Consider the following 25,716-nt stretch of genomic DNA (forward strand, 5'->3'; position numbering starts at 1 on the left):
TTTTCACCAATAAAATTAGGTGGGCCTGATACATGCTTTGAGGAGGAATTTAAAATAAGATTTTTTTATTATCTTAACGCTGGTGCATAAAAAACAAATTTATTTGAAGTGGAGGAGACAGAGGGAAACTTCAGATACAAAGGTGAAGTCCTGGCCAATGTCAACTGGAAAAAAAGACAAACCCCATGCAACCTGAGCGCTGTGAGTTCAGTTTTACTCAGGGCTTTCTGAGGACTGGAGCCCGGAAGACAGCCTCTCAGCTCTGAATTTGGAGGTGCTCTGAAGAGGAGTTCGGGACATCCGTGTATATATAAGGGGTACCTGCGGTCAAGTTCACACCTGGAAGAAGCTTGCTGCTGGTCCCGAGGAGCGGATATCTCCATTAGTTACTTTACAGCCTTTCGAGGAATGAGAATTGCAAGAAATTGGGCTCATAAAATTTTGTCTTGGAAATATCTAACTCTCTGAAGGCCTGTTCTGCCAGTTTTTCCCGGAACAGAGTGCCTCATTCCTGACCTCCACCCGGACTTCCTTCCAAGGGTGTTGAAGGTCAGCAGCTGCCCTGGCCAGTGACCTAATCCTGTCGGGTCAGTTGGCGAGTGACATTCTTTACTTGGCAGCAGGCTCAAGTTTCTTTTCAAAGAATTTTAAATTTTACTGAAATATAGTTGATGTACCATGTTGTGTTAATTTCTGCTGTCCAGCAAAGTGATTCTTTTATTATATATTCTTTTTCTTTTTTCTTTTTTTTTTTTTTAGTCTTTGTGTCTTTTTGGGCCGCACCCTTGGCATATGGAGGTTCCCAGGCTAGGGGTCCAATCAGAGCTGTAGCCGCCGGCCTATGCCAGAGCCACAGCAAGGCGGGATCTGAGCCACATCTGTGACCCACAGCATGGCTCACCGCAACGGGGGATCCTTAACCCACTGAGGGAGGCCAGGGATTGAACCCTTGTCCTCATGGATGCTAGTCAGGTTCATTGACTGCTCTGTCACGATGGGAACTCCCCCTTCTACTTACTCTTTTCCATTATGGTTTATCACAAGATACTGAATATAGTTTCCTGTACTATACCGTAGGGCCTTGTGTTTAAGGCTTTTGAAGATGGATGGCTCAAGGTGGATTTTTACCCCAAGATGTAAATCTTAGACAATTTTCATTTTTGACAACTCTCACTTGCTGTTTTATTTTTTGTCTTTCAGGGCGGCACCCATGGAAGTTCCCAGGCCAGGGGTTTAACTGGAGCTGCAGCTGCTGGCCTGCATCACAGCCACAGCAATGCTGCATCCAGACCGCATCCGACTGAGCCACACCCTCAGCCTTGCCACAGCTCATGGCAGCGCTGGATCCTTAACCCACTGAACAAGGTTGGGGATCAAACTCACATCCTCATGGACACTAGTTGGATCCTTAACCCCCTGACCCGCAACGGGAGCTCCTGAAATGGAGTTCTTGATATGAGGCAGGATTGTGCAGGATCCCATAGCAGTAAATCAGACATTCTGCAAGCTTTTGGGTGCGGAGGCACTGTAGTCAGGAAAAACAAATAGGCATCTGGATATGTGGGCAGTTCCAGAGGAAAGCATCACAGCCCCTACTGAAGGCTGTACTCAAGGCAGCACTTGTCAAGAGGTTCATTGTCTTTCTTAGATATGGCTAGAGCTGCAGCAGCTTCAGTGGATGGACGGTTGGGAGAGCAGAGGGGGACTGCCACAAAGCCCCAGTCACAGAACCTAACATTTATTCCGTGCTTGCTTGATTTAACTTTAACCAAAGTGCCCAGACAGACACCAATTTTCACAGGTAAAAAACTTAGTCTGATTGTAGCTAAAGTCTGAGAGGTTCACCGCTAGCAAGAACACACGGGATTTATTTTCCTGTTATGGATCTTCACTTCGTTGCTATTTAGTCTCATGTAAGTTGTGGGCCGCAGAGCCTCATCAGTGCTGGGGCTGTGACCCAAAAGCTTGCAGAATGTCTGATTCTGACTGCTTGAAGGTCCGCCCGAGCCCCAGGCTCCGCCCTCCAACTACATTTCCCAGCAGGCCACGAGCGGGCATCGACGCACTTTCTCCCGGCGTCCCCCGCGGCGGGAAGGAGCCGAGCTGGCTCGAGGCTGACGCGGCAAGCTTTCGTCGCCGCCGCCGCCGCCGCCGCCGCCGCTGCCGCCGTCGCCTCCTCTGCCTCCCCAGCTTGAGAGAAGCCTCGCGGCCGTCCCTGCCGCTCCCACCGGCCACCATGTCCGCCCAGGCGCAAATGCGGGCCCTGCTGGATCAGCTCATGGGCACCGCCCGGGACGGTGAGTCGGGGCGGCCGGTCAGGCTTGGGCTGGGGCAGGAGCGAAGCGAGGCCGCCGGGCGGCTTGCGCCTGCGCGGGCGCCCTCCCCTCCCCCGCGCGCCGGGCCTTTGTCTGGGCCGTTGCGCCTCTGCGGCGGCCGCCGCCGCGCTCTCCCCGCCGGCGTGAGTCCCCGGCGGGCTCCTCCGCCGGAGCCCGCGTCGTGGGTGGGGCGCCAGCCGCTCCCCTGTTGACCTTCTGCGATTTCTCCGCCCTCGGCGTCCTCCGCCGCCCCCGCCGCCCCTTGGGCGGGGAGTCGGCGAAGGGCTGCAGCCAGCGTGGGCTCAGATCGTTCGCGGCGGGCTGGCGGAGCGCCTCCACCCGCGGGAGCCGGAGAGGCCTGGTAACCCTGGGCGTTCTTGTTGTGTCCCACTGCAAGGGAAGCCGGAAATTGAGCTTTTCTAACGTGGGTCCATGCCGCGTGCTTTTCCAGCCCCCTTTGCCCAGCCACACAGGAGAGCCTCTGTTGAGCTAGCGCTTGGCAGTCGTTAGGTAGGTTGTGCTGTAGGGAGGAGCGCAAGATCTTGCCGGTTGTCTCAGGAGAAAGTGGTCGCATCTTTGCAAAACTATGTACCTGCTGTGGTGTGCGTTTTCTTTTCTACCGAAGTAATGCAGTTGTAAGTTCACACTGGCACATTCGCTAGGCCGTGCAGATTCCTTGCACTTTACTTCATAGGTGAATAAGTGCTTTTTAGCTTTCTTTGTATATTGAGTTGCTTTTGAATTGCTTCCCATATTTTTATTTCATACAAACTGAACAATTGTGGCCCCTCTATTTTATTTATAAAGGTTCAGTGTATCTTTGCCTGCCTACATCAATCTGCAAGGGAGTTGCAGAAAAGCCTCATGTTCATCGAGCCGTGAGTCACAACCAATTTCTAAGCTGTTATAACAAAAAAGTGTTTGCTTTTTTTCACAAATAACTTTAAAAGTGTAGTTTAGAAAGAAAACATTTTCAATAAAAAGACACTACATTAATCCTGGATGCTTGCAAATCCTAAAATATATTCCTCCTTTAGTATTACACAGCTCTGTGTCATATACACAGATTAGCTTTAAAAGTTGTCACATTCCACTTTGCCTTTACTTGTATGTATCATTCCCCTGACTTCCTTACTGCAGGTTGGGCAAGAAAACTTTTCCTTTAAAACTTTTCAACAGCGGGCATAAAATTCTGCAGCTGAGGTCTTGAAGAATGCAGATGGGTACAGTATGTGTTGGAACTCACAGTGTGTATTGACTAACCTAGTTCCTTTTTTTGCCTTTTTTTTTTTTTTTTTTTTTTTTTTTTTTTTTTTTTGGTATTGTCTTGTTAAAAGTGACTCCCAGGTGCCAACTCTCTTTTTTAAGGGGGGGGTGACGGGATAGGTAGACTAGGCCTAGATCATTTATCAGTCAGTAGTTGAAAGAGAAAAGCTTTCTCCATGTAATTTTGGGCAAAATACTGCCTCTCCGTTCGTCCCTAGCCAAATGATTGGATTAATAAGTAGCTTTTTGTTGGAAACTACCAGCTATGTTTTACGTGGTGATTCATGGCCCTCTGATTAGCGTGGGTTTTGATACCTCATTGCCCACACGTATGTGTGGGGCTGATGGCCGTTGGGCGCTCAGCATTTTGCTCCTGACTCCTTAACTTCTTTGGCACAATGATGGAGTCAGACCTCATTAAGTGTGATTCTTCAAGATGCATTTACTATCAAAACCGTCCGTTTCTTTCCGGTTGTAAATACCTCTAGATGAGCCTTTCAGTGTATTTGGTAGCCTGCAAATCATCCAGGTGAATTGTACCAGATGTGCTTCTGCTCCTAACGAGATAATACTGTCTTATTTAAAATGACAAATGAATTTCAGGAGACGAAACCAGACAGAGGGTCAAGTTTACAGATGACCGTGTCTGCAAGAGTCACCTTCTGGACTGCTGCCCCCATGACATCCTGGCTGGGACGGTAGGTGCATCTCCAGGCATGGCAGAATGTCATAGAACACTCACGTGGATTCGTTTGGGCAGGGAAGGCTCCTCAGGTTGAAATCTTTTTCTTTTACCGGACGGAAATTACCTCCTGCTCCCTTCAAGTGATAGTTGTTAGTGTGGTGCCATTTTGTATGATGACGTGTTTTCATTTCTCTAAAGTTTCGTTTGTAAGGTACTCAGGTTTTTGTAGAGTCCTTTATACTGAGTTACTCACAGCTAAGTAAAAAGAGAACAGCCTGGGGGAAAAAAAGACTTCACATCGTGGCTCAGTGGGAACAAACCTGCCGCGTATCCGTGAGGATGCAGGTTCCATCCTGAAACCTCGCGGTTCCTAGTCGGATTTGTTGGCCACGGTGCCGCGACGGAACTCCAGTTTGCTCATTTTAAGGGTCCTTTGTGCAGGTGTTCGGGAACCTTCTTTGCATGATCTGTCGTGGCGTTTATTGTTACCACTTGAGGGAGCAGCCGCTGGGGGACTGCGCGGGCGTCCTGGATTTGCTCAGGCCGGCCCTTCTGACAGCAGATGGGTGAATGCCGAGCCTTGAGCCTGTGTTGGCTGCGGGCCTGCCTGCAGTTTGACTTGGTAGAGGAGCACACGCTGCGACCGTGGCTTCCGCCACCCAAGCAGCAGCCGCGGGTGCTCCCGCAGGAGGCATGGCAGCCTGGAGTTGGGTGCGGGCCGGAGTGGGGGGCTGTGCCCTGGAGGGAAGCTCCCAGCCGTGTGGCTCTTGAGCAGGTCCCTGTTGCTGTGGGGGAAGGAGCAGGATGAGCTCGAGGCCTGCAGGCGTCTGCTGCCTGAGGCACCGGCGAATCCCTCCGAATTTGTCGGGCACCAGCTCTGTGCCAGGCATGGGGCTCGGGTGCTGAGGAGGCAAAACCTTTACTCTCGTCTGATGGAGGAGCAGGACAGACGTGACTCAGTGGGTAGGTCACGGACCGCCCCAGATAGGGTGCGAAGGGGTCGCCTCTCAGGGACATTGGAGCGGAGACGGGCTGGTGAGAGAGAGCCCGCGGGCACCGGGGCGGGGGCGACGCCCCGGTAGGCGATGGAGCAGAAGGAAGCCTCGGGTGTGAGCGAGTGCGACGGAGCACGAGGCCGCGGGGTCCAAGCGGTGATGACCCGCGGGGGTTGAGCAGCCTGGCTCGATCCCGAGGGGCCGTGGGAAGGGAGAGGACGCCCGGGAGAGCTGCCTTCATCTGACGGTGTCGGGGGCCGCGGGTCGAGGGGCGCACTGGGGCTCTGGTGGGCTGTAAAGGCGAGTCTCCCTGCCGTGGTCTCCCTGTGTGGACGTGGGAGGTGAGGTGGGGGAGCGGCGAACGAGGGGGGTTCTGAGGAGGAGTTCATTTCGAGTTAAACTGCACTGGCACGAACAGCGCTCTGGAATGTGCAGGAGCGAGACGGATGTGGCCGTGAGCCTCAGCTTGCTCAGGGCCGCTCCACACCCACCTGCTCCCACTGGGGCTCAGGCATGGAGGGGTGGAGGCCGTGGCTTCGTTGAGGCTTAACGGAAACGCGTGTCAATGAGTCAGATTGGAGGGAGCAGGAGGGCAGGTAATGGCCCTTGTCTCAGTGGGAAAACTCGGGTCCTCTGATGCCAGAAGGAGCCTTTCTTGCGTGTCTGTGTGGTGAGGCCACTGGAGGGTTTGGGTTCGGGTTAAACACACGTGTTAGGGAGCACAGATGTGCTGTGAAAAAAGGTCTGGCAGCCGCTTGGGATCTTTGGGCAGGACCACGAGGGTGGTGCTTGAGCTCTGCCAGGTGTCTGAGCTGCCTGCCCTGCCCTGCCCTGCCCTGCCCTGCCCTGCCCTGCCCTGCCCTGCCCTGCCCTGCCCTGCCCTGCCAGCGCTCCTCCCGCTCCTCCCGCTCCTCCCGAGGAGCCCTGGAGCCAGGCCTGTCTTCCCCTTGCCTGAGCCGAGGAAGGGAGGGCCGGAGGTCGCTTCTGCGCTCCTGCTGTGCTGACGCCCACTGGCTTCTTTGTGTTTTTGTGTGTTTCCGGGGCTGCACTCGCAGCATGTAGACGTTTCCGGGCCTGGCGTTGAATTGAGTCAAGGCTGCGACTTCTGCCTCAGCTATGGCAACGCCAGTTCCTTTAAGCCACTGCGCTGTGCTGGGGATCGGCCCCACGCCTCCACAGCCATCTCAACCACTGCAGTCGGATTCTTAACCCGCTGTGCCCCAGTGGGAACTGCCCTACCCCTCACGTCTCAGCTCTAGCACTTGGAAGCTATGTTTCTGGAAGCTATGTATTTTCAAAGGATTACATTTGGCATCTGAAAGAGTGTAAGCAAAAGTCGTCAGCGTATTTACAGTGACAGTAATTCTTGTTTTTGTTTTTTTTAGGGCTGCACCCACGGCATATGGAAGTTCCTAAGCTAGGGGTCAGATTGGAGCGGAGGCTGCCAACCTACACCACAGCCTCAGCGACGTGGATCTGAGCCACATCTCACACAACACTGGATCCTCGACCCACTGATTGAGGCCAGGGATCGAACTCGCATCCTCAGGGATACCAGTCAGATTCGTTCCCACTGTGCCGCAGTGGGAACTCCCACAGCAGCAGTAATTCTCGTTTTGACCTTGGCTTCTAGAATCTCTTTTCCTTACCTTTGGAATCCCCCACGTAACCAACACACAGAAGCTACACAGACTTGAGAATGAGCATGATGAAGGCGAAAACAGCTTTTGGCTTTTAAATGTGAACGTTCCTCTCTGGTGAGAGCAGATGAGCTCCGCACTAAGCAGCCCGTTTGTGGCTCTGTCACTGGTGACAGGAAGGAAGTGCTCTTGTGACGTGAGCACACCTTCTGCAAGATCGAGGCCCATGAGTCAGCTACTGGGAGCCTTTCCACTTGGCCTCAAAGGTTAAGGATTTTGTAACCCCTGAAGTTTCTGAAAAATCTTGTTTAGAACCCACTTGCAGTTTGAGCTGAAAGGAGGTCCTGGCCTCCATTGTTGGCTGCCTCTGTAGTCTTGCTTGTGTCCAACAGCTTGGGCTCCCGAGATAGCGCCTCACTGGGCTTTTGGGTTTTATTAACTTGTACGTGCTGACTCTGACCTGACCCATGGCACATGCGTACAGACGACCCTGCCCCAGTTCACTTTTTTGGAGGGAGTGGGGGCACAGCCTTGGCACGTGGAAGTTCCCAGGCCAGCAATCGAACCTGCACCACAGCAGTGTCCTAAGCTGCTGCAGTGACGACAGGGGACCCTTAACCTGCTGTGCCGCAAGGACATCCCCTGTCCCTGTTTAGATGGGGGGGGTGGGGGGCCTGTAGAGGGTCCTGAACTTAGGGTTTAGATAAGAAATGTGCACTGTTGTCTAGTTGTTTTATTATGTGTTGACAGTGTGTAATAATAGCACATCAGGCTGATCTTACTGGTAACACAAATACTTTTAGTAAAAGAGCTTTTTTTTTTCCCCCCCTCAAATGGGACAAATTCTGTGTCCAGAGTCATTTACCAGGTTAGGAGATGTTTGGAGAATTCATTTGTCTCTGAATCTAATCTAAAGCCTGTTCTTGGTAGTTCCCAGTGTGGCTCAGTGGGTTCCGATCCTGATGATGAGGGTTTGGTCCTTGGCCCCCCTCTGGGTTAAGGATCTGGCACTGCTGCGAGCTGTGGCATAGGTCGCATACATGCTTCGGATCTGACGTGGCTGTGACTGTGGCGTAGGCTGGCAGCTGCTGCTCTAATTCAACCCCTAACCTGGGAACTTCCATATGCTGCAGGTGCAGCCCTGAAAAGCAAAGTTAAATAAATAAGTAAAGCCTGTTCCTGTTCTGCTTAATTTTCTTCGTTAGACAAAGAGCCACACAAAGCCAGGCATTAGATTGTGTTGTAATTGCCAAAACCTGACTTCTGTCTGGGCATTGAGCATCCTGAGTGGTCAGGATTGCAAGAAGGATTCATAGGAGCTTGTCGCTAAAAGACATAGAAATCAGTACACTTTAAAGCAGCTCTTCTGAACGTCACGTGATCATGCGGTGAAGGGAAGAAGATAAGGCTTCTCTGCCATCTTCAGTTGCGCAGTGTTCTTACTGCGATTAGTATCTAGAAAGGTATTGTTTGTTTAATGACAGCTAGGTCTGTGTGCTTTCTCCAGAAAGATGGATATTCACATGGACATTTTCGTTTCTCTCCCACAGCGCATGGACTTAGGAGAATGTACCAAAATCCACGACTTGGCCCTCCGAGCAGATTATGAGATCGCAAGTAAAGAAAGGGACCTGTTTTTTGAACTGGATGTAAGTTTTATTTAGTGTTCGTTATTCCCTACCGTGAAGAGCCAAACACTGCATAACAATAATGTGTGTAAGTTATGAAGCAAAATGGTGGAGTAGGTGTTACCCCACCACTGTGGCTGGGAGCTGCACGGCCAGTACTGTTTTGTGTCTCTCTGTCTGCCATCCTGACTCTGCATTTTGTATGTGTCATTTTCTTTTTAAAGTATTTTTTTTATCAAATTTTATGAGTCCTTGGACATGACGGTTATTCTTGGTTTTGAGTCTTACAAAAGTGATCTCGTGGCGTAGATAACTTCTTTTTTTCCCTCAGTGTAATGTTCCTGTTTACCCGTTTTGTTGGATCTGGTGGGTTGGGTTGCGTGACTGCCTGAGCTGTCTCCAGACTGTCCGTTCTGTGTCACAGACAGCTGGTCGATCCCACTCTTGTTCACTGTCAGGAACTGTAGTCTGAGCACCGTGGGATGTCCTCTCAGTGCCCGTGTGCGAGGGCTCATCTCAGGTGGGTCCCAGGCCTGCAGGAGGTGCACCTGTCTGTCCTTTCAAGGTGGTTCAGAGCTCTGTGTGCATACCTCTTCGCCAGGCCTGGGTACTGCCAGACCCTTTCTGCGACTTAGTGGAGATAAAGTGGTATTTCATAACTTGTGTCTCCCAAAGGAGCCTTTTTTAGATGTTTTCTCCTCATCCAGCCTTCACCCTCTCATGGAATTTGATACTGTGGATACTGAGCATGTCAGTGTGTGTGCTCTGACCCTTTCCCGGCCACACACTGTTGTCATATCTGAGAGCCTGTCGCTCTTTAAGGCCAGTTTCCATCTCTGCCCCCACTGAGGATGCATGCATGATTCTGAGTCATTCTGTTTTAAGGTTTTCTTTTCCGAGTCCTCCATCCCCAGAACTGCCAGAGGCCGAGGGTCCTGGGGGAGACTCGGGAAGGCACTGACCTCGGTGTGAGGGAGTCAAGGAAAAGAAACTAAGGAAAGACCGGGTTTTCCCACGCAGTGCACATTTTTATTTATGTAGTTTTATTTATTTTTACGGCCGCACCCTTGGCAGGTGGAAGTTCTCCAGCTAGGGATTGAATCGGAGCTGAGGCTGTGACACTACCAGGTCCTTTGACCCACTGTGGCGGGTAGAGATCGAACCTGAGCCTCCTCAGTAACCCAGGACGCTGCAGTTGTCTTCTTAACCCTCTGGGGATGCCCCCAGTGGACCTTTTAGAGGGTGTTTTGTAGCTGGAGTAGATTCTGTCTATATCAGTAATCTTCAGAAGTGGTTAAAATGAACAATTCTTTGTCCAGATGTTCTTCAGTGTCGGAGTTGAGTCTCCGAATTAACGGAATGCCTTTGGCAACAAGCCTCTCAACTCGTAGGTGGGACTTGGAAGTGGAAGTTTTCTGTGTTGAGATTTAACTCTTCAAGAACTTGAAAACACTTATGTAAAGAGGCCATTCCTTCGGGATTTCACGTTTCAGAAGCTGATAGGTACACAGATGTGTAGGTCAAGAATCTCAATTTTTTATTGTAGCTTTTTGGATCACAAACCTTAGCGTTTCTGTTAAATCAGAATGTCCGTGCACTTTGAAAATGTCCGGATGAATTTAATGTTAGAGAATAGATTAATAGAAGAAATTGAGACTACACAAAGAAACTGAAACATGTACGGTAATTCATTATTTTAGGAAGGGCACATGTTCAGCCAGTGTGGAAAAAACAGGTATTTCGGGGAACAGTGCCAGAAACTGTGGATTAGCCAGTTGGGAAAAAACCAAGTTGGGCCCCAGAAGAGAATTTTGTTTTGTCATCTTTTTCTTTTTTCTTTTTTGCTGTGCCCATAGCATGTGGAAGTTTCAGGGCCAGGGATCAAATCCACGCCACAGCAGTGGCAGGCCCACATCCTCACCGAGCTGTGCACTGGGCGACGTTGTCTCTTGTCACGTTGAACTATTATAAAGCTTAGAAGATAGAAGGGAAAGATGGCTACGTTTTTCTGTATAAAAACTGAAAATATTAGCTTATCAAAAATCCCACACGTGGAGTTCCCGTCATAGCACAGCGAAAACAAATCCAACTAGGAACCGTGAGGTTGCGGGTTCCAATCCCTGGCCTCGCTCAGTGGGTTGAGGATCTGACATTCCCGTGAGCTGTGGTGTAGGTTGCAGGCTCGGCTCCGATTCCACGTTGCTGTGGCTGTGATGTAGGCTGGCATTTGTAGCTCCGATGAGACCCCCAGCCTGGGACTCTCCATATGCTGTGGGTGCGGCCCTAAAAAGCAAAAAAAAAAAACAAAAAAAAAAACAAAAAAAACCCAAAAAAAAAACCCCACACATAATAAGATACAAGTCCACTGGGATAAGGTATTTGCAGGATATGTAATGAAAGCTGGGCTTCCTTTCCAGAATTCAGCGTGATCGAACTGTAACAACAGTGCAGTAGGAGTGGGCAAAAGACAGAAAGGGACATTTGGGCATCAAACCCTTGGCAGGTGCCCACCCTCCCGCTGAGCTAAAGCGATCAAGGATGAGTATTCCTGATGCGCCTCCTCCTGGAAGGCGAGCGTCTGCGATAGGAACCCTCAGCGCAGCAGTGCTAGTTCTGGGCATAGCCCACTGAAAGGTTCACATGTGTGCAGAGATAAGCCGTTCCCTTCGTGGCTCAGTGCTAACGAACCCGCCTAGTATCCATGAGGACATGGGTTTGATCCCCGCCTCCCTCAGTGGCTTAGGATCAGGCTTTGCCATGAGTTGTGGTGTGGGTCAAAGACATGGTTTGGATCTGGCATGGCTGTGGCTGTGGTGTAGGCCAGCAGCTGCCCCTTCCATTAGACCCCCAGCCTGGGAACCTCCATATGCCACCCGTGTGGCCCTAAAAAGACCCCCCCCCCCAAAAAAAGTTGAAAGTAAATGTGGCCTGGACTGCACTTGCGGCTTAGTCAGTTGGGGATCCAGCGTCACTGCTGTGGCTCTGGTTATGGCTGTGTTGTGGGTTCAATCCCTGGCCAAGGAACTTTGGCATGCCATGGGTGTGGCCAAAAAAAAAAAAAAAAGTTAATGTGGCCTAACTTTAAAACACCAAGTTGAAATAACTTTTAATTTCTTCAGTTATGCAGAGTAAGCTTAGAAAGAAAAATGAAGTTCTTTCTCAGAATTTAGATTTGTTAAAAGACTTTGGAGTTCCCTGGTGGCCTATAGCAGTTATGGATCTAACATTGTCACTGCTGTGGCCCAGGTTTGATCCCTGGCCTGGGAACTTCTGCATGCTGTGGGCCAGCACCCCCCCCCAAAAAAAAAGTGATGAAAATGAATTTTTGAATAATTTGAATTGGTGACATATGTCAGATTCCAAGTAAAAGTGCCTCATTTCCATGTGACTCGTCATCAGTACCTCTCTCCGGAGGCCACTTGTATGCTTCCAATTTCAAAGCTAGTCCATTCAGGATAAACACATATATCAGAAAGGCTCTTGTGATTTTTCTTCTCCAAGTTGTGATTCTGAGAAATCCAAACACCTCAGAAGCTTTGGGGGCCGGATGTGGTTAGTGGGCTGACTCTTGCTGCCTCCTGATGGCACGCTGTTGGTGCTGGGCTTCTGCCCTCGTGGCCTGTGGACTCTTGAGTTCCCAGGCGTGTGGCCGTCAGCTCCCGTGTCGGGCTTGGTTTCTGGAGGGACCACAGTGTAGTTAACACTCTTGGAAGATGGACGTAGGTTTTATCTTCCCAGGTTGTGAACCATCGCTAATCCATGACGTGGGAGTTCCTGCTGTGGCTCAGCAGGTTATGAACCCGCCTAGTATCCATGAAGTTGTGGGTTTGATCCCTGGCCCTGCTAAGTGGGTTAAGGATCCGGTGTTGCCGTGAGCTGCAGTGTCATAGGTCACAGACGCTGTTCGAACCTGGCGTTACTGTGGTGTAGGCTGGGCAGTTGCATCTCTAGTTCAGCCCCTGGCCTGGGAACTTCCACATGCCGCAGGTGCAGCCCTAAAAAGGAAGGGGGAAAAGTCCATCATTTGTTCTGATTTTTCTTTTCTTTTCTTTTTTGGCTGCACCGGAGGCATGCAGAAATGCCGGGCCAGAGATGAGACCGGATCCACAGCAGTGACAATGCCAGATCCTTAACCCTTTAAGCCACCAGGAAACTGCTTGTTTTTCTTACTGACTGTATTGGTGTATCTCGCCAAGTGTCTTGGGAGACTCTCCTCGCTTTTGGCGGTTGGGCCTGGGAGGCTGTCAGACGTCTGTCTCTGTAGCCTCCGAAGGTGCGTTAGGGTGGATGTTATTGCCAGAGTTAGTGGAAGCAGCATCAGATGATGCGAGGAGTGGAAGCACTCTGGCTAGTCCATCAGTCAGCGGTATTCAGAAGCTGTTCTTATCCAGGTTGTTCTAGAGGCGTACCTAACAAAAAAAAGTATAATCCTTGGAGTTCTGTGGTGGTGCAGCAGGTCAGGGATCTGGCATTGTCACTGCTGTGGTGGGAGTTTGATCCCTGGCTAGGGAGTTTCCGCATGCTGTGGGCCCAGCCAAAAAAAAAAAAAAAGTATGACATTTGTTTTAACATTGAAAAAATTTTCGCTAATAACCCAATAATCCCAGGTACTTGATGTATGTGTTCAGTCATCCTTATCACATAAAGGGTGTTTTTAGAGCAGATCAGTAGAGTTGGATCAACACGAAGTTTTGCACACCAGATGCCGTTCCGCTGTTCTTTTAGTAAAGCAAAACTTGTCTGAAACTCATTCTTAGTGGGTTTATTAATTCGTGATACATTAATGTAAAAGGAAATCTTGTCTTTACAGAAGGCAGCATCGCTAGTCAAGTCTTCTGTTCTTAATTAGTTGCTAGGGTTTGCTTAGGTGACATTGAACTTGAAGTAGATCTTTTATAAGAGCCCTGTGTACAGTTTTAAAATGCTGCCAGACTTCGAGTCCTCTCTAAGCAGTTTGTGAGAAATTGTCTTAAGAGAATATTTGCCTGCACATGAGAAGACTTAAAATGTTTATTGCATCATTTTGGATTAGTGAAAGTGAAAAAAAATGCAGCTGTATATTTATTGAAATAGGCATAGTTGTGTTAGAATGCAGTGAAACACTGCACACCTGTAGATGAGAGAAGATGCGTACATCTATGTGGGAAAAGCTCGAAAAACTGCCCCAAATGGATTGAAATTGTGCTTGTGTATCCTGTTTTTCTTTTGGCCGTGCCCATGGCATGCAGGTGCTCCAGGGCCGGGAGTCCCACCTTCGCCACAGCCGCACTGCAGCCAGTAGTAGTGATGATGCCAGATCCCTAACCTCTGGGCTGCCAGAGAATGCCAGGGTTTTTTTCTTTCAACTGAAATGTACTTAATTTACAGTGCTTTATATCCGGTGTACATTACAGTAACTCAGTTGTACACATACTCAGCAGATTCTTTTCAATTATAGTTTATTACAAGGTTTTTTTTTTTTTTTTTTTTTTGGCTTTTTGGGGCTGCACCTGCACCCTAGCCTAGGGGTCGAATCAGACCTGTAGATGCCAGCCTGTGCCACAGCAACACCAGATCCGAGCTGCATCTGGGACCTATACCATAGCTCACGGCAGTGCTGGATCCTTAACCTGCTGAGCCACTACTGGAACTCCTATTACAAGATATTGAATATAGTTTTCCTGTACAGTAGGGCCTTGTTTATCTGTTATTATTGTATGTGTGTATTTTAGGCCCGCCCCTGTGGCATATGGAAGTTCCTGAGCTAGGGGTTGAATTGGAGCTGCAGCTGCCGGCCCACACCACAGCCACAGCCAAGCCAGATCTGAGCCACCTCTGTGATCCAGGCTGAAGCTGACTGCAACCCTGGATGCTTTAACCCACTGAGCAAGGGCAGGGATAGAACCAGTATCCTCATGGATGCCAGTCAGGTAACCTGCTGAGCCAGGATGGGAACTCCATATTTATCTATTTCGTGTGTAGTATTTTGTATCTCTTAGTTTTTTCTTTTTCTTTTTTTGTCTTTTTGCCTTTTCTGGGGCTGCTCCTGCAGCATATGGAGGTCCCCAGACTAGGGGTCCAGTCGGAGCTGCAGCCGCCAACCTACACCAGAGCCACAGCAACTCCAGATCCGAGCCATGACTGCAACCTACACCACAGCTCACGGCAATGCCAGATCTTTAACCCACTGAGCGAGGCCAGAGATCGAACCCACAACTTCATGGTTCCTAGTCGGATTCATTTCTGCTGCGCCACCACAGGAACTCCAATGTGAAGACTCTTGTTTCATCTTTATTGTGTCTTTCCTCACTGAATTATTTTACGGTAGTTCCTAGATATGGAATTTTATCTCTTAAGTACTGCAGTAGGTATATCTAAGAACTTTATTAGAGATAATCATTTTTAAAATTATGTATGTATTTATTTATTTATTTTGTCTTTTAGGGCTATGTCTGTGGTATATGGAGGTTCCCAGGACAGGGGCAAATAGGAACTGTAGCTTATGACCTATGCCACAGCCACAATAACTTGGGATCTGAGCCACGTCTGTGACCCACACCACAGCTCACAGCAACGCTGGATCCCTGACCCACTGAGTGAGCCCAGGGATCGAACCTGCATCTTCATAGATACTAGTCTGATTCGTTTCTGCTGTGCTACAACAGGAACTCCGTCAATTGCTTTTTAAGTCTTTTTTGGGTTTTTTTTTTTTGCCTTTTCTAGGGCCGCTCTCTGCGGCATATGGAGGTTCCCAGGCTAGGGGTCCAATAGGAGCTGTAGCCACCAACCTACACCACAGCCACAGCAACATCAGATCCAAGCCGCGTCTGTGACCTACACCACAGCTCAGGGCAACGCCGGATCCTTAACCCACGGAGCAAGGCCAGGGATGGAACCTGCAACCTCATGGTTCCTAGTCAGACTCCCTAACCACTGCGCCACTACGGGAACTCCTGCTTTTTAAGTCTGTTTGAAGAAATTATTTTTTAAGTCTCTGACATCGTGTATTTTGCTGATTGTCTCCTTAGGATGCCATCTTTTTTGCTTTTTTGAGCCACATCGTTGGCACATGGAGGTTCCTACACATGTAGCCTCTGGCCTATGCCAGGGCCACAGCAACGCAGGATCTAAGCCGTGTCTTCAACCTACACCACAGATCACAGCAACACTGAGTCCTTAACCCACTGAGTGAGACCAGGGATCGAACCCACAACCTCAAGGTTTCTAGTCGGATTGTTTCAGCTGTGCCGTGACAGGAACTCCGGACGCCATCTTTTTAACATGTTTCTGTATTGAAATTTCCTGTAGCCTGAGGGTTAGGCTCTGGAAGCTTGATGGCGGGACTCCAGGGGTCTTGTTTGACAGAGCAGTCCAGAGGCGAGCCCGGTAGGTGCTCTTAGGTCCCTGGGGGCGGCAAGGCAGCCTGGCCTGCTGATTGCAAAGGCCCGCATTCGCCTTTGGCTTCAGGCTCTCAGCCGCCGTTGAGCATCGTTGCGTAGCCCAGTTATGTCACCAGGGCTGCTGCGTGTTGTCGATTTCGGCACATGTGGACCAGGCGCACGGCTCAGAGTCTGAGCTCTGAACGGTGTGTCCTGGAGCCTCTCTCCTGCTCTGCACCTGAGCCAGCCGCCTGGTTGCCCCAGCGGTAACCCATTGCCAGGTTTCGGTGTGTTTGAGATCATGCCCTGTCGTGTCGCTGATGTCATCTTTCCTCTGGCTACGTGGTGTCCCAAAGGCCGGGTGCCTGTTCTCTGTGACCATTGCCCTGGGACGGTCTCAGGGCTGCATCGCACAGCGGCACGTTGGTGTCTAGGAAAGCCCCCCAGAAGCGGGACAGTCGGCTCAGAAAGCGGGTACGTGCTCGCCCCTGACGCGGAGTTCACTGACAGCGGGTCTGCACCCGTCAGAGGGTCCGAAAAGGCCTTTCTCCATGTCGGTGTTTCCTGCCTGGACCCTCACCTTCCACCCACGGCTCCGCTTCTCTCGCCCTCACCCTCAGCTCCTTCTAGCCTGACCCTGCCGGGGCCAGGCCTTGCTTTGCTGAGTGTTCCACCCGGTGCGCCCTGGGAGTGGGCATGGGGTGTCTGCTTCTGGGTCACTTACGTGAAGTTTCTCAGCTCGGACACAGGCGACAAGGCGCTGTTGACGAGTGTTAACTGAGCCTGTGCAAGGGCCGCCGGGCAGCACGTTGCCTCAGCGTGCGTGTGTGTGACACATCAGGGCGTGCTTTGCTCCAGTTGAGTGGACAGGTCCCCTTTCCCCATGGCGTCTTGCCTTACGAGGGTTTATTCGAAGGGTTCCAGAACAACACACCCTATCACCCAATTTGCAGAGGGTCTTGGATGCACAAGTGGGACCAGTTCTTACTCTCCCTTGTCTCTGTGCCTCACAGGCGTCTGGTGTGGGCGGTGGGTTTTCTCAGTCAGGTCCTGAGCAGGTTATTTTGCCCTTTCTCATTCCTGTAAATGGGCTTGTTGGGGACCGACTCAGCTGTGAGGATTAAGTGTAGGACTTTGGAATCGAACCGCAAGGGTCCCTGTATTCTGAGCGGTGGGCTCCTCCAGGGCTTGCTGCGTGCCAGCCAGGGTCATTACTGCTGGCACGCAGGGTCAGGGCAGCCTGTGGAGGTGCTCCTCCAGCAGCACGGAGCCCCGTGCCAGCACCGTGCTCTGGCACCCTGCTTATTCACATCTCGTCGCACCACCCTGAGATGCAGAGGCGGGCACCTTTCTCGAAGTGGAAGGTTGTGAGTAGGACTTCATTTCTAGACATTTTTTGGGTGCTTTTTTTTAAAAATTCTTTAAACCTGCTCTTTGATTTAGGAACCAGTCTGACATTGAGAAGCACGTTGATGCAAGGGAGGGTCATTAAAGCAGAGGGTCTTTTAAAGAACATGGCAGTTAAGGCATTCCATTGTGGCTCAGCGGTAACGAGCCCAACTAGTACCCATGAGGATGCAGGTTCACTCCCTGGCCTCCCTCAATGGGTTAAGGATCCAGTGTTGCCAGGAACTGAGGTGTAGGTTGCAGGTGTGGCTCGGATCTGGGGTTGCTGTGGCTGTGGCGTAGGCTGGCAGCTGCAGCTCCCATTCGACCTCTAGGCTGGGAACCTCTTCACGCCGCTGCTGTGACCCTAAAAAGAAAATAAAGCAAGCACGTGGCCCTTAAGAGATGTTTCTGCAGCCTGCCGATTCTGTGTTGTGAAGTTTCCCATTGACTTTTTAGCTTATCAGATAGAACCTGAGTCCGTAGCTGGTTTGTATTCTGCTTAAGGAGTAAGTAATCGCTTTGATTGATAAAAGGCACTGGCGAATTGTGCGTGTCTGTCCCCACTCGACCCCTGGCTGTGTCTCCGGTGTGAGAGCGCTCTTTTTGGGCAGCCAGTGGAGGCGCTGTTGTCCCAGGTGAGCACAGGGGGACTGTGACCCAACTGGCACTGATCCTGTCGGGTGTGCGCCCCCCCCATCCCATCAACAGAGTTGATCAGCTCCATTTATTTCCAGAAAATGCAGGTATGCAGGCAAATAAACGCCAGTCGTTTGCTTCCCTGGTTGTTTGGTTTAAATGGAGTGAGGTGTTTACCCCGAACATTGGAGGACCAGTGATAGGAAAGGGGCCTCAGTCCCAAGTGTGTGGAGGGAGCTGGGACTGGCCTGCTGCATGATGAGGCTTTGGCCTTTCCCGCCTTCTGGAGGCTTGGCGCCATCACAGGGCCTCTTCCCTGTCTTGACCTGCTCCCAAGTGTACGTTCATTTAAGATTTCTGGGGCTTGGAGCTCCCATCATGGTGCAGTGGTTAATGAATCCGACTAGAACCCTGAGGTTGTGGGTTTGATCCCTGGCCTTGCTCAGTGGGTTAAGGATCCAGTGTTGCCGTGAGCTGTGGTGTAGGTCGCAGACGCGGCTCGGATCCGGTGTTGCTGTGGCTCTGGTGTAGGCTGGCGGCTACAGCTCCGATTAGACCTGTAGCCTGGGAACCTCCATAGGCCTCGGGAGCGGCCCTAGAAAAGGCAAAAAAAAAAAAAAAAAGATTTCTGGGAGAGACCATAGCTCTCTCCAGTGTCCCCACTGTCCATTCCAGGGTCCTGCTGATCCCTGTGGAGTGCTTCCTTATCTGCTGACCTGCTCTCTTCCTGACAGTATCTGGGGTGGGGGTCGGGGGGCACAGGTTGTCACTGGATCTATTGGCCTGCCGTCGACCTGTCATTTCCGCCCACGACTTTCCTCTCTCTCTTTCCGGTGGTAGATCACACTGTCCAGTCCTGCCATCCACGCTGCACTCGCTTGCTGTGCATTTAACATGATGCTGCCACGAGCCGGCTGACGCGCGGGTGCCGCTCAGGAGATGCTGCTCAGAGTTGAAAAAGTGGTGTCCTGTTTGTGTGTTTATCTGAAGTCTTGCTGGGGCCTTTATTTTTTGTCTTTTTGTCTTTGCAGGGCTGCCCCCGCGGCAGATAGATGTTCCCAGGCTAGGGATCGAACCCACAACCTCATGGCTCCTAGTCGGATTTGTTCCTGCTGCACCACAGCGGGAACTCCATGTGACCCCTTATTAAGTAGTATTTTGTTGTTTTTCACCAACCTTTTTCAGTGTTTTTTTTCTTTATCTCTTTGGGGACGTGTTACCAGGTTTCAGCTCGCTCCTTTAGACAGTAGGTGAGAACTGAAGTGCTGGCAGCTCTCAGTAACACATGTTCTGCTGCTTTGTTTTGAGGTGGAAGGGGGAACCCTACCCTCCGCACATGAGGGAATGATGTTTGCGAGGCTCACAGAGACCCGTGAGTCATCCCCTGCACCTCCCATGACTCGCCCGCAGGGTCTTCAACCCTGTAGCCTCAGTCCAGCCCTTCTCTTGCCTGCGCACAGTCAGGGCCGCCACGGGTTGTGCTTTCCTCAGAAGTGTCTTGGCAGCCTTGTTGAGGGATGGGGGTTCTTTAGCAGATTTAGCAAGTGAATAAATCAGACGGAGACCATACTCCGAGCAGTCGTTGGGTTTAACAAAGCCCCCAACTTAACGTGCCGGCGGACGGGTGAGCGCTGGCGTCGGTCACCGCCTTCCCCCTGAGCCTGCGGCGGGTGAGGCGGCCACCGGGAGCGCGCTTCCCGTGGGGCAGTGAGCCCTGGGGGCGGAGGCGGGTCGTTGAGCGCACCTCTCTGCCTCTCCTGAGCCAGGCGATGGATCACCTCGAGTCTTTCATCGCTGAGTGTGACCGCAGAACCGAGCTCGCCAAGAAGCGGCTGGCAGAGACGCAGGAGGAGATCAGCGCCGAAGTTTCCGCAAAGGTAGGCCTGGGAGGCCCGTGCCCAGGTGACCTGTTGGCAGGAATCACTGTCTTGGGAAAACTGGGCTGCCGGGGGCCCCCGCACGGCAGCTCACCGTCAGCTGGTGTGTGTGTCTGGGCTGGGCGACGTGCTGCCTTGGTCCTGGCGGGGGTGGTGGTGGGGAGTCCCTGAGCTCTCAGCCCCTCCCTGCACCATATGTGTCTTGGGAGTTAGTTTCTGTAGCATCTCTGTCCCCGTTGTCCCCTCCTCAGCAGAACTCTCTTCAGTGGTGCCCCCCCACCCCACCCCGCTTTTGTCCTATATCTTATGGCCGTGCTCATGGCGCACGGAAGTTCCTGGGACGGAGGCTGAATCCGAGCCACACCTGCACTGCGCTGCCCCAAGGATGGAACCCATGCCCTTGCAGCGACCTGAGCCCTGCAGTTGGATTCTTCACCCACTGCACAGTGGCGGGAACTCCCTCCCCTGCAGTGTAATACAGCGTTCCTTGTGACAGAGTCAGGTGCTGACTGAACTGGTTTATTTCTGAAAGCACATCCTAGTGAAGAGGCGTTCTGCCTGCAGTGTCAGCGTAAGGGCGCTTTTAGACCCGTGCAGGTTGTTACCTTCACCCAGGAGCTGGAGCGGTGGTGGAGGATGGAGAAGGAGGTGGCCTGGAAACCGACCAGGGTTGGTGGTTGGAGGAAGCAGTGGTGAACAGGCCTGGTTCATGGTCGGTCTCGGGGGCTGCCACCAGGACGTCGTAATTGTTAAAATCCACGTGTGATCCCGTGAGGGTTTGGGGCTGTTGGTGAGGTTTTGGCAGAACAGACCAGCACTGCAGCAAGAGAAGCATCTTTTCTTTGCATGAAAAATCTTTTTAGGCGTTTGCTTCCTGATTGTTTCTCTCTATCCCAGGCAGAAAAAGTCCACGAGTTGAATGAAGAAATAGGAAAACTTCTTGCTAAAGCCGAGCAGCTGGGAGCTGAAGGGAACGTGGATGAATCCCAGAAGATTCTCATGGAAGTGGAGAAAGTCCGTGCCAGGAAGAAAGAAGCCGAGGTTGGTGAGGAGAGTCTTCAGGTGGAAGCGTCGTAACTCAGAGAGTTGGGTGTTTATTTGGGCTGAACATTGAGCACGCCTCCGTTCCTTGACTCCTGGGAAGGCGTTGGAAATCGGGTGGTAGGTTGGCAGGATTGTGGGACTTAGTGTCTGCACATGCTTGGTTTTCTGTCTCTTTCCTGCCCCCGAGAGCCCGTGTGTCCGCAGGCTAGCTGCTTGCCCACTTAGACCCTAATTCCCGGTGGCGTGTGGTCTGAGGGAGTGGAGGGGCGCTGGGGAGCACCTCCTGACGTCCTCTGGCTGCCAGGTCGTCGGGGCCAGGGTGGGTGTTGAGTTTGTGTGGCCGAGCCAGATTCCCTTTGCAGCTGCGGTAAAGAGTGAGACCTGTGTTCTGGGAGACGCGCAGTGGGAGCTCAGCGGTGAGGAGCTGAGTGCAGGAGTGGTGCCAAGGGCCTGCCGAGGCAGTGACCGATGAGGCAGTGACCGGTGGGTGACGAGCACACCGTCAGGACTGTCCTTTCTGGATCGCGGTCAGCCGCCACCATTGTCTGTGGGCAGGGGGTGCTGAGATGGCATGTCGGCGCCTCCCCCGTGGTGTTTTAGGTAATGTGGCCTGTGGGTAACAGAAGGGGCAGGGATGCCAACCTGCATGTTTAAATCTTGCATTTTTCACAGAATTTCGTGCCTCATATGTTTATGAATATAAGTTTTGTAATGGAAATCCTCACCCAGGATCTGAATCCTTGCCTACTTCAATAGGAAATTTGTGTTTTTATGGAGAAAGAAGTCAGGCTCCCTGGGTTGCTGACAGCTCCAACAGGAAGGCTGCAGGGTCAGGAGGGAAGCTCTCGACCTCTTAGTGAAGCCCAAGGCCAAGCCTGCCTGCTTCTCTTTATTTGGCCACACCTGTGGCCTGCGGAAGTTGCTGGGCTGGGGATCAAACCTGAGCCGTCACAGAGACAATGCTGGGTCCTTGCTGCAGTGGGGACCCCCAGGCCTTCTGGTTTCAAAGAGCAGGACAGGCACCAGAAGCCAGTTAGATGACCCCGAGGTTTGTGTGATGTGGGTTCACTTGAATGTCTGCACACAGCCACAGGGGCAGCAGGGTATGGGACTAGGGCACATGGCTACTCATGCCCAGACTCCCAAGTGTCCTTGCTCCGGCCACTGTCCCCATCATCTGAGTGTCCCCTAGGAGGCAGCACCCCTTCCTTCACACCGCTGCACAAGGAAGGACGGTGGAGGGGAAGCCTCAGCAGTGCTGCTCTTTGGGGTGATCTTTCTGCCCTCAGCAGACAGGCTGTTCAGTCGTCTTAAGTAATACTGTGGGAGTTCCCTGGTGGCTCAGTGGGTCAAGGACCCAGCATTGTCACGTCTCTGGTTCCTGCAGTGGTGCGGGTTTGATCCCTGGCCTGGGAACTTAGGCATGGACAGATGCTCTTTAGCCATTTTCTCCCCGTACGTGGCACCTTGTAAAACCATAGCACAGCGTCACAGAAGGTGTACTGTTGGGGCTGCAGTCAGGGTCCAGAACCTCCATCACCACAGACGGCCTGCCTTGTGCCCCTAGTGCCACACTCACTCCTCTGTGCTGGCAGCCACTGCTCTGTCGTCCTTTCTTAGCGTCTGTCCATCTGAAGACTGTTAGGTGACGGGGTCACACAGGATGTGCGCCTTTGGGACCAACTGTTTTTTTTTTTGCTCAGCACACTTAAAATTGCTTTGGGAAAATCGTAGGGGATGGCGTTCAGTGTTTCCAAACTAGGAGTTTCTTGAGGCGAAGCCAGTTAAAGATCTGGTGCCGTCACTGCAGTGACTTGAGTCTCTGAGGTGGCACGGGGTCAGTCCCTGGCCTAGGACCTTCTACATGCCCTGGGTGCAGCCAAAGAAAAAAAGTCTTCAAAACTGCAGAAAAGAGCAGAATAACGTGACATGTTCATGCACTTGCTGTATTTCGCCCTTTTGCTTGAGGTCTCTCTTCCTTTTGGAGGAGGCAGCACGTGCTGATGGAAGCCGGCCTCCCGATAGTTGCTTCTCTAGACCCCATTCTCCCCCCCCCAGAGGCCTCAGCGTGCGGTCAGCACAACTTCAGTGCTGTCTCTAGGCCTCATCGCCACGTACCCATCAACCCTGCGAGCCCCAGGCCTTCAGGAGCCCTGCATCAGCGCTGCAGGTCCCTCGCCCACCCGCGCTGTGGGCGCTCCCCAGGCTGCCATGGGCAGACGTTTTCAGTTCTTTACTGCTGTAGGATTCCGCGTGTGGGGCGCAGGGCCGTGTGTCCAGGGGCGGTTTTCTGGGTTACAGCCAGTTGCGGTGAGCATCCGTACACCTGTCGCCTGGGGCAGGGGTGAGTGAGTGTCCCAGGACGCACACCTGGAAGGAGAGTTTCTGGTGACCCCCCTTCCCGGGCGGCTCCAGCCGTCCGCGTGCTGGAGGGCCTGGGTTTTATCTCCCTGCCAGTGTCGGGGTGCTGCGCTGTCCCTTTTAATGTCCGCTCCTCGGGGATTGTTTTGAAAGTGAATTCACGGGCAGTGGCTGCGTTCGGTCTTCCCATCAGGATAAACTACTGTGGAAATGCGTTCCTGAAGCCTGGATTTGGAAGGGGTGCTTTGACTCGAGCACAAGCCGCAGCAGCCACGTCCAGCTTGTTTGCCTTTGTCCTCCGTCTTTTGCTCCTTGTGATTCTCTAGCCGCAGGCTGTGCTGGCTGCAGGGGGAGGTGTGCTTCTCGGTCCATCCTGTTGTAAAGACAGTGTCCGCTGTATTTGCCCTTCCAAACTTTAACTTGTGGCTACAGCTTCCTGGATGCTGCTGTGGTTTTTGCTCCTCGATTGGGTTTAGAGTTCTGTTTGCTTTTCAGGGCCCTGTTGAAGACCCTGCCCCCTGCCCCCTGCCCCCTGCCCGCTTCCCTGGTCTTCACAGGGCTCTCCACTGGAGCAGGGACCTGCCCGCCCGCTGGCCTCTTCCACATGCAGCGTCCTGTCGGAGCGTTGGGAGCAGCCAATGATTTGACTTCTCTGTCACCTCTGTCGGCCCTGCCCATGCTTCCACTTGGGCTGAGTGAGTACCCAGGGGCATCTGGTAAAGCTGACTGGCGTCCCTCTGTTCCTGCTCTCCAGGAGGAATACAGGAATTCCATGCCTGCGTCCAGTTTTCAGCAGCAGAAGCTTCGTGTCTGTGAGGTCTGCTCAGCCTACCTTGGTCTCCATGACAATGACCGTCGTCTCGCAGACCACTTCGGGGGCAAGTTGCACTTGGGGTTCATTCAGATCCGTGAGAAGCTTGATCAGTTGCGGGTACGTTGACGTGTCACGTTTTCTGAAGATGTCTGAGAAGTCTCGTGGTTGTGTTCACATCACTTTGCTCGTAGAAACCCTTATGTTCTGACCCTAACTCGCCATAAGGAACTGGTGAGATTTCATCAGCGCGTTCCCGCAAGAGACCTGCTGGCTCAGAATCCAGTGGGGCTTGGGCTCTTTGTTTACTTTGCAACCTTGTTTATGGAAGAAATGGCAGAATCCAGTCCCAGTGTGGAGACAGTCCCCCCACCACCCCCCGAGCTTCTGTTTGGAGCTGGAGGGAGCCCGAGTCTGGACACGGGTGGACAGATGGGGGGCGGTCCAGCTGGAAGGATGAGGGCTGGGTTTTTCCTAGGAGTCTCTGTCCCTTCCTCAAGCCCCTCCTCCTCCTGGGTCCGGCTCTCCGGCTTCCACGTCTCGGGAGGAAGGCCAGGAAGGAAGGGTCCGCGCTTTCGGGCATTCTGGACGGTCTTCAGCCTGACGGCCCTCCCTCACTGTGCAGCGCCTGTGGCGGCTGTGGGAACACGGCTTCTCTCCAGACCCAGCGTCTGGAGGGTCAGACGTGGCACCCCGTTGTGGGACACCAGCTCTCAGGGCCCCGGGCCCGTGTGCCCCTTGGGCAGTGGTGGGTGCAGAGCCCTGCGTGCAGGGAGGGGTCCCCAGTGTTGGTGTGAGGTCGGCACTCAGAGAGGGCCGGCTGGCAGTGGAGACATTCTCACCACGTTTTTTGCTCCTGTGCTCCCAGCAGAATTTTGAAAGGATTTTTTTTTTTTTTTAATGTAAATAATGGGCCTATTGACTTTGTTTTGCAAAATAAGATCTCTTTAAGCAATTTTCTTCAATCCTATCTCAAGGTCCCCTTTTTTTTTTTGTCTTTAGTCTTTTTGTCTTTTTGCTATTTCTTTGGGCCACTCCCGCGGCATATGGAGGTTCCCAGGCTAGGGTCTAATCGGATCTGGAGGCACCGGCCTACGCCAGAGCCACAGCCACACGGGATCCGAGCCGCGTCTGCAACCTACACCACAGCTCACGGCAATGCCAGGTCGTTAACCCTCTGAGCAAGGGCAGGGACCGAACCCGCAACCTCATGGTTCCTAGTGGGATTCGTTAACCACTGCGCCACAATGGGAACTCCTAGTCTTTTCTCCTTTTAGGGCCACATTCGCGGCATACGGAGGGTCCCAGGCTAGGGTCCAAAGGGAGCTGTAGCCACCAGCCTATGCCAGAGCCACAGCAACTCCAAATCCGAGCTGCATCTGCGATCTGCACCACAGCTCACAGCAACGCCAGATCCTGAACACACTGAGCGAGGCCAGGGATCGAACCCACACCTCATGGTTCTTGGTCGGATTCATTTCTGCTGGGCCACAGCAGGAACTCCCCCAACTTCCTTTTTTGTCTGTTTGTTTGCTTTTGGCTGCTTCCACACATGAGAGTTCCTGGGCCAGGGCTTGAGGTCAAAACCCAGCTGCCACAGAAATAACACTGGATCCTTAACCCATTGCACGGGGCTGGGGATTGAACCAGCAACACTGGATCTCAACCTGATGCAGCACAGCAGGAACTTCATCTTTGTCGCGCATTTTTA

The 25,716-nt window shown here is 52.2% G+C and overlaps 1 protein-coding gene across 13 annotated transcripts in view; it reads left to right on the forward strand.

Moving 5' to 3' along the window:
- The first annotated feature begins 2,091 nt into the window (after nt 1-2,091).
- Nucleotides 2,092-25,716, forward strand: part of LUC7L (LUC7 like) — a 30,481-nt gene continuing 6,856 nt past the window's right edge. For 2 of the 13 annotated variants that reach the window (XM_021086946.2, XM_085018282.1), the window contains exons 1-7: nt 2,092-2,297; nt 3,123-3,193; nt 4,185-4,279; nt 8,452-8,550; nt 19,679-19,789; nt 20,687-20,830; nt 23,949-24,125. In XM_021086946.2, the coding sequence (XP_020942605.1) occupies nt 8,455-8,550; nt 19,679-19,789; nt 20,687-20,830; nt 23,949-24,125 (528 nt within the window). In that variant the 5' untranslated portion in view covers nt 2,092-2,297; nt 3,123-3,193; nt 4,185-4,279; nt 8,452-8,454. Of the gene's footprint in view, nt 2,298-2,411; nt 3,010-3,122; nt 3,194-3,455; nt 4,280-8,451; nt 8,551-13,814; nt 14,560-18,457; nt 19,790-20,686; nt 20,831-21,195; nt 21,434-23,948; nt 24,126-25,716 lie in introns of those variants that run through there. The other 11 variants (XM_085018278.1, XM_085018283.1, XM_021086947.2 and 8 more) reach the window with 7 other exon arrangements.

The sequence above is a fragment of the Sus scrofa genome, chromosome 3 (genome assembly GCF_054392235.1).
Source record: "Sus scrofa isolate SSC_HxYL_T2T_F1_AM1 chromosome 3, Sscrofa_HxYL_maternal_Yorkshire_Landrace_v2.0, whole genome shotgun sequence".
NCBI classification, from domain to species: Eukaryota; Metazoa; Chordata; class Mammalia; order Artiodactyla; family Suidae; genus Sus; species Sus scrofa.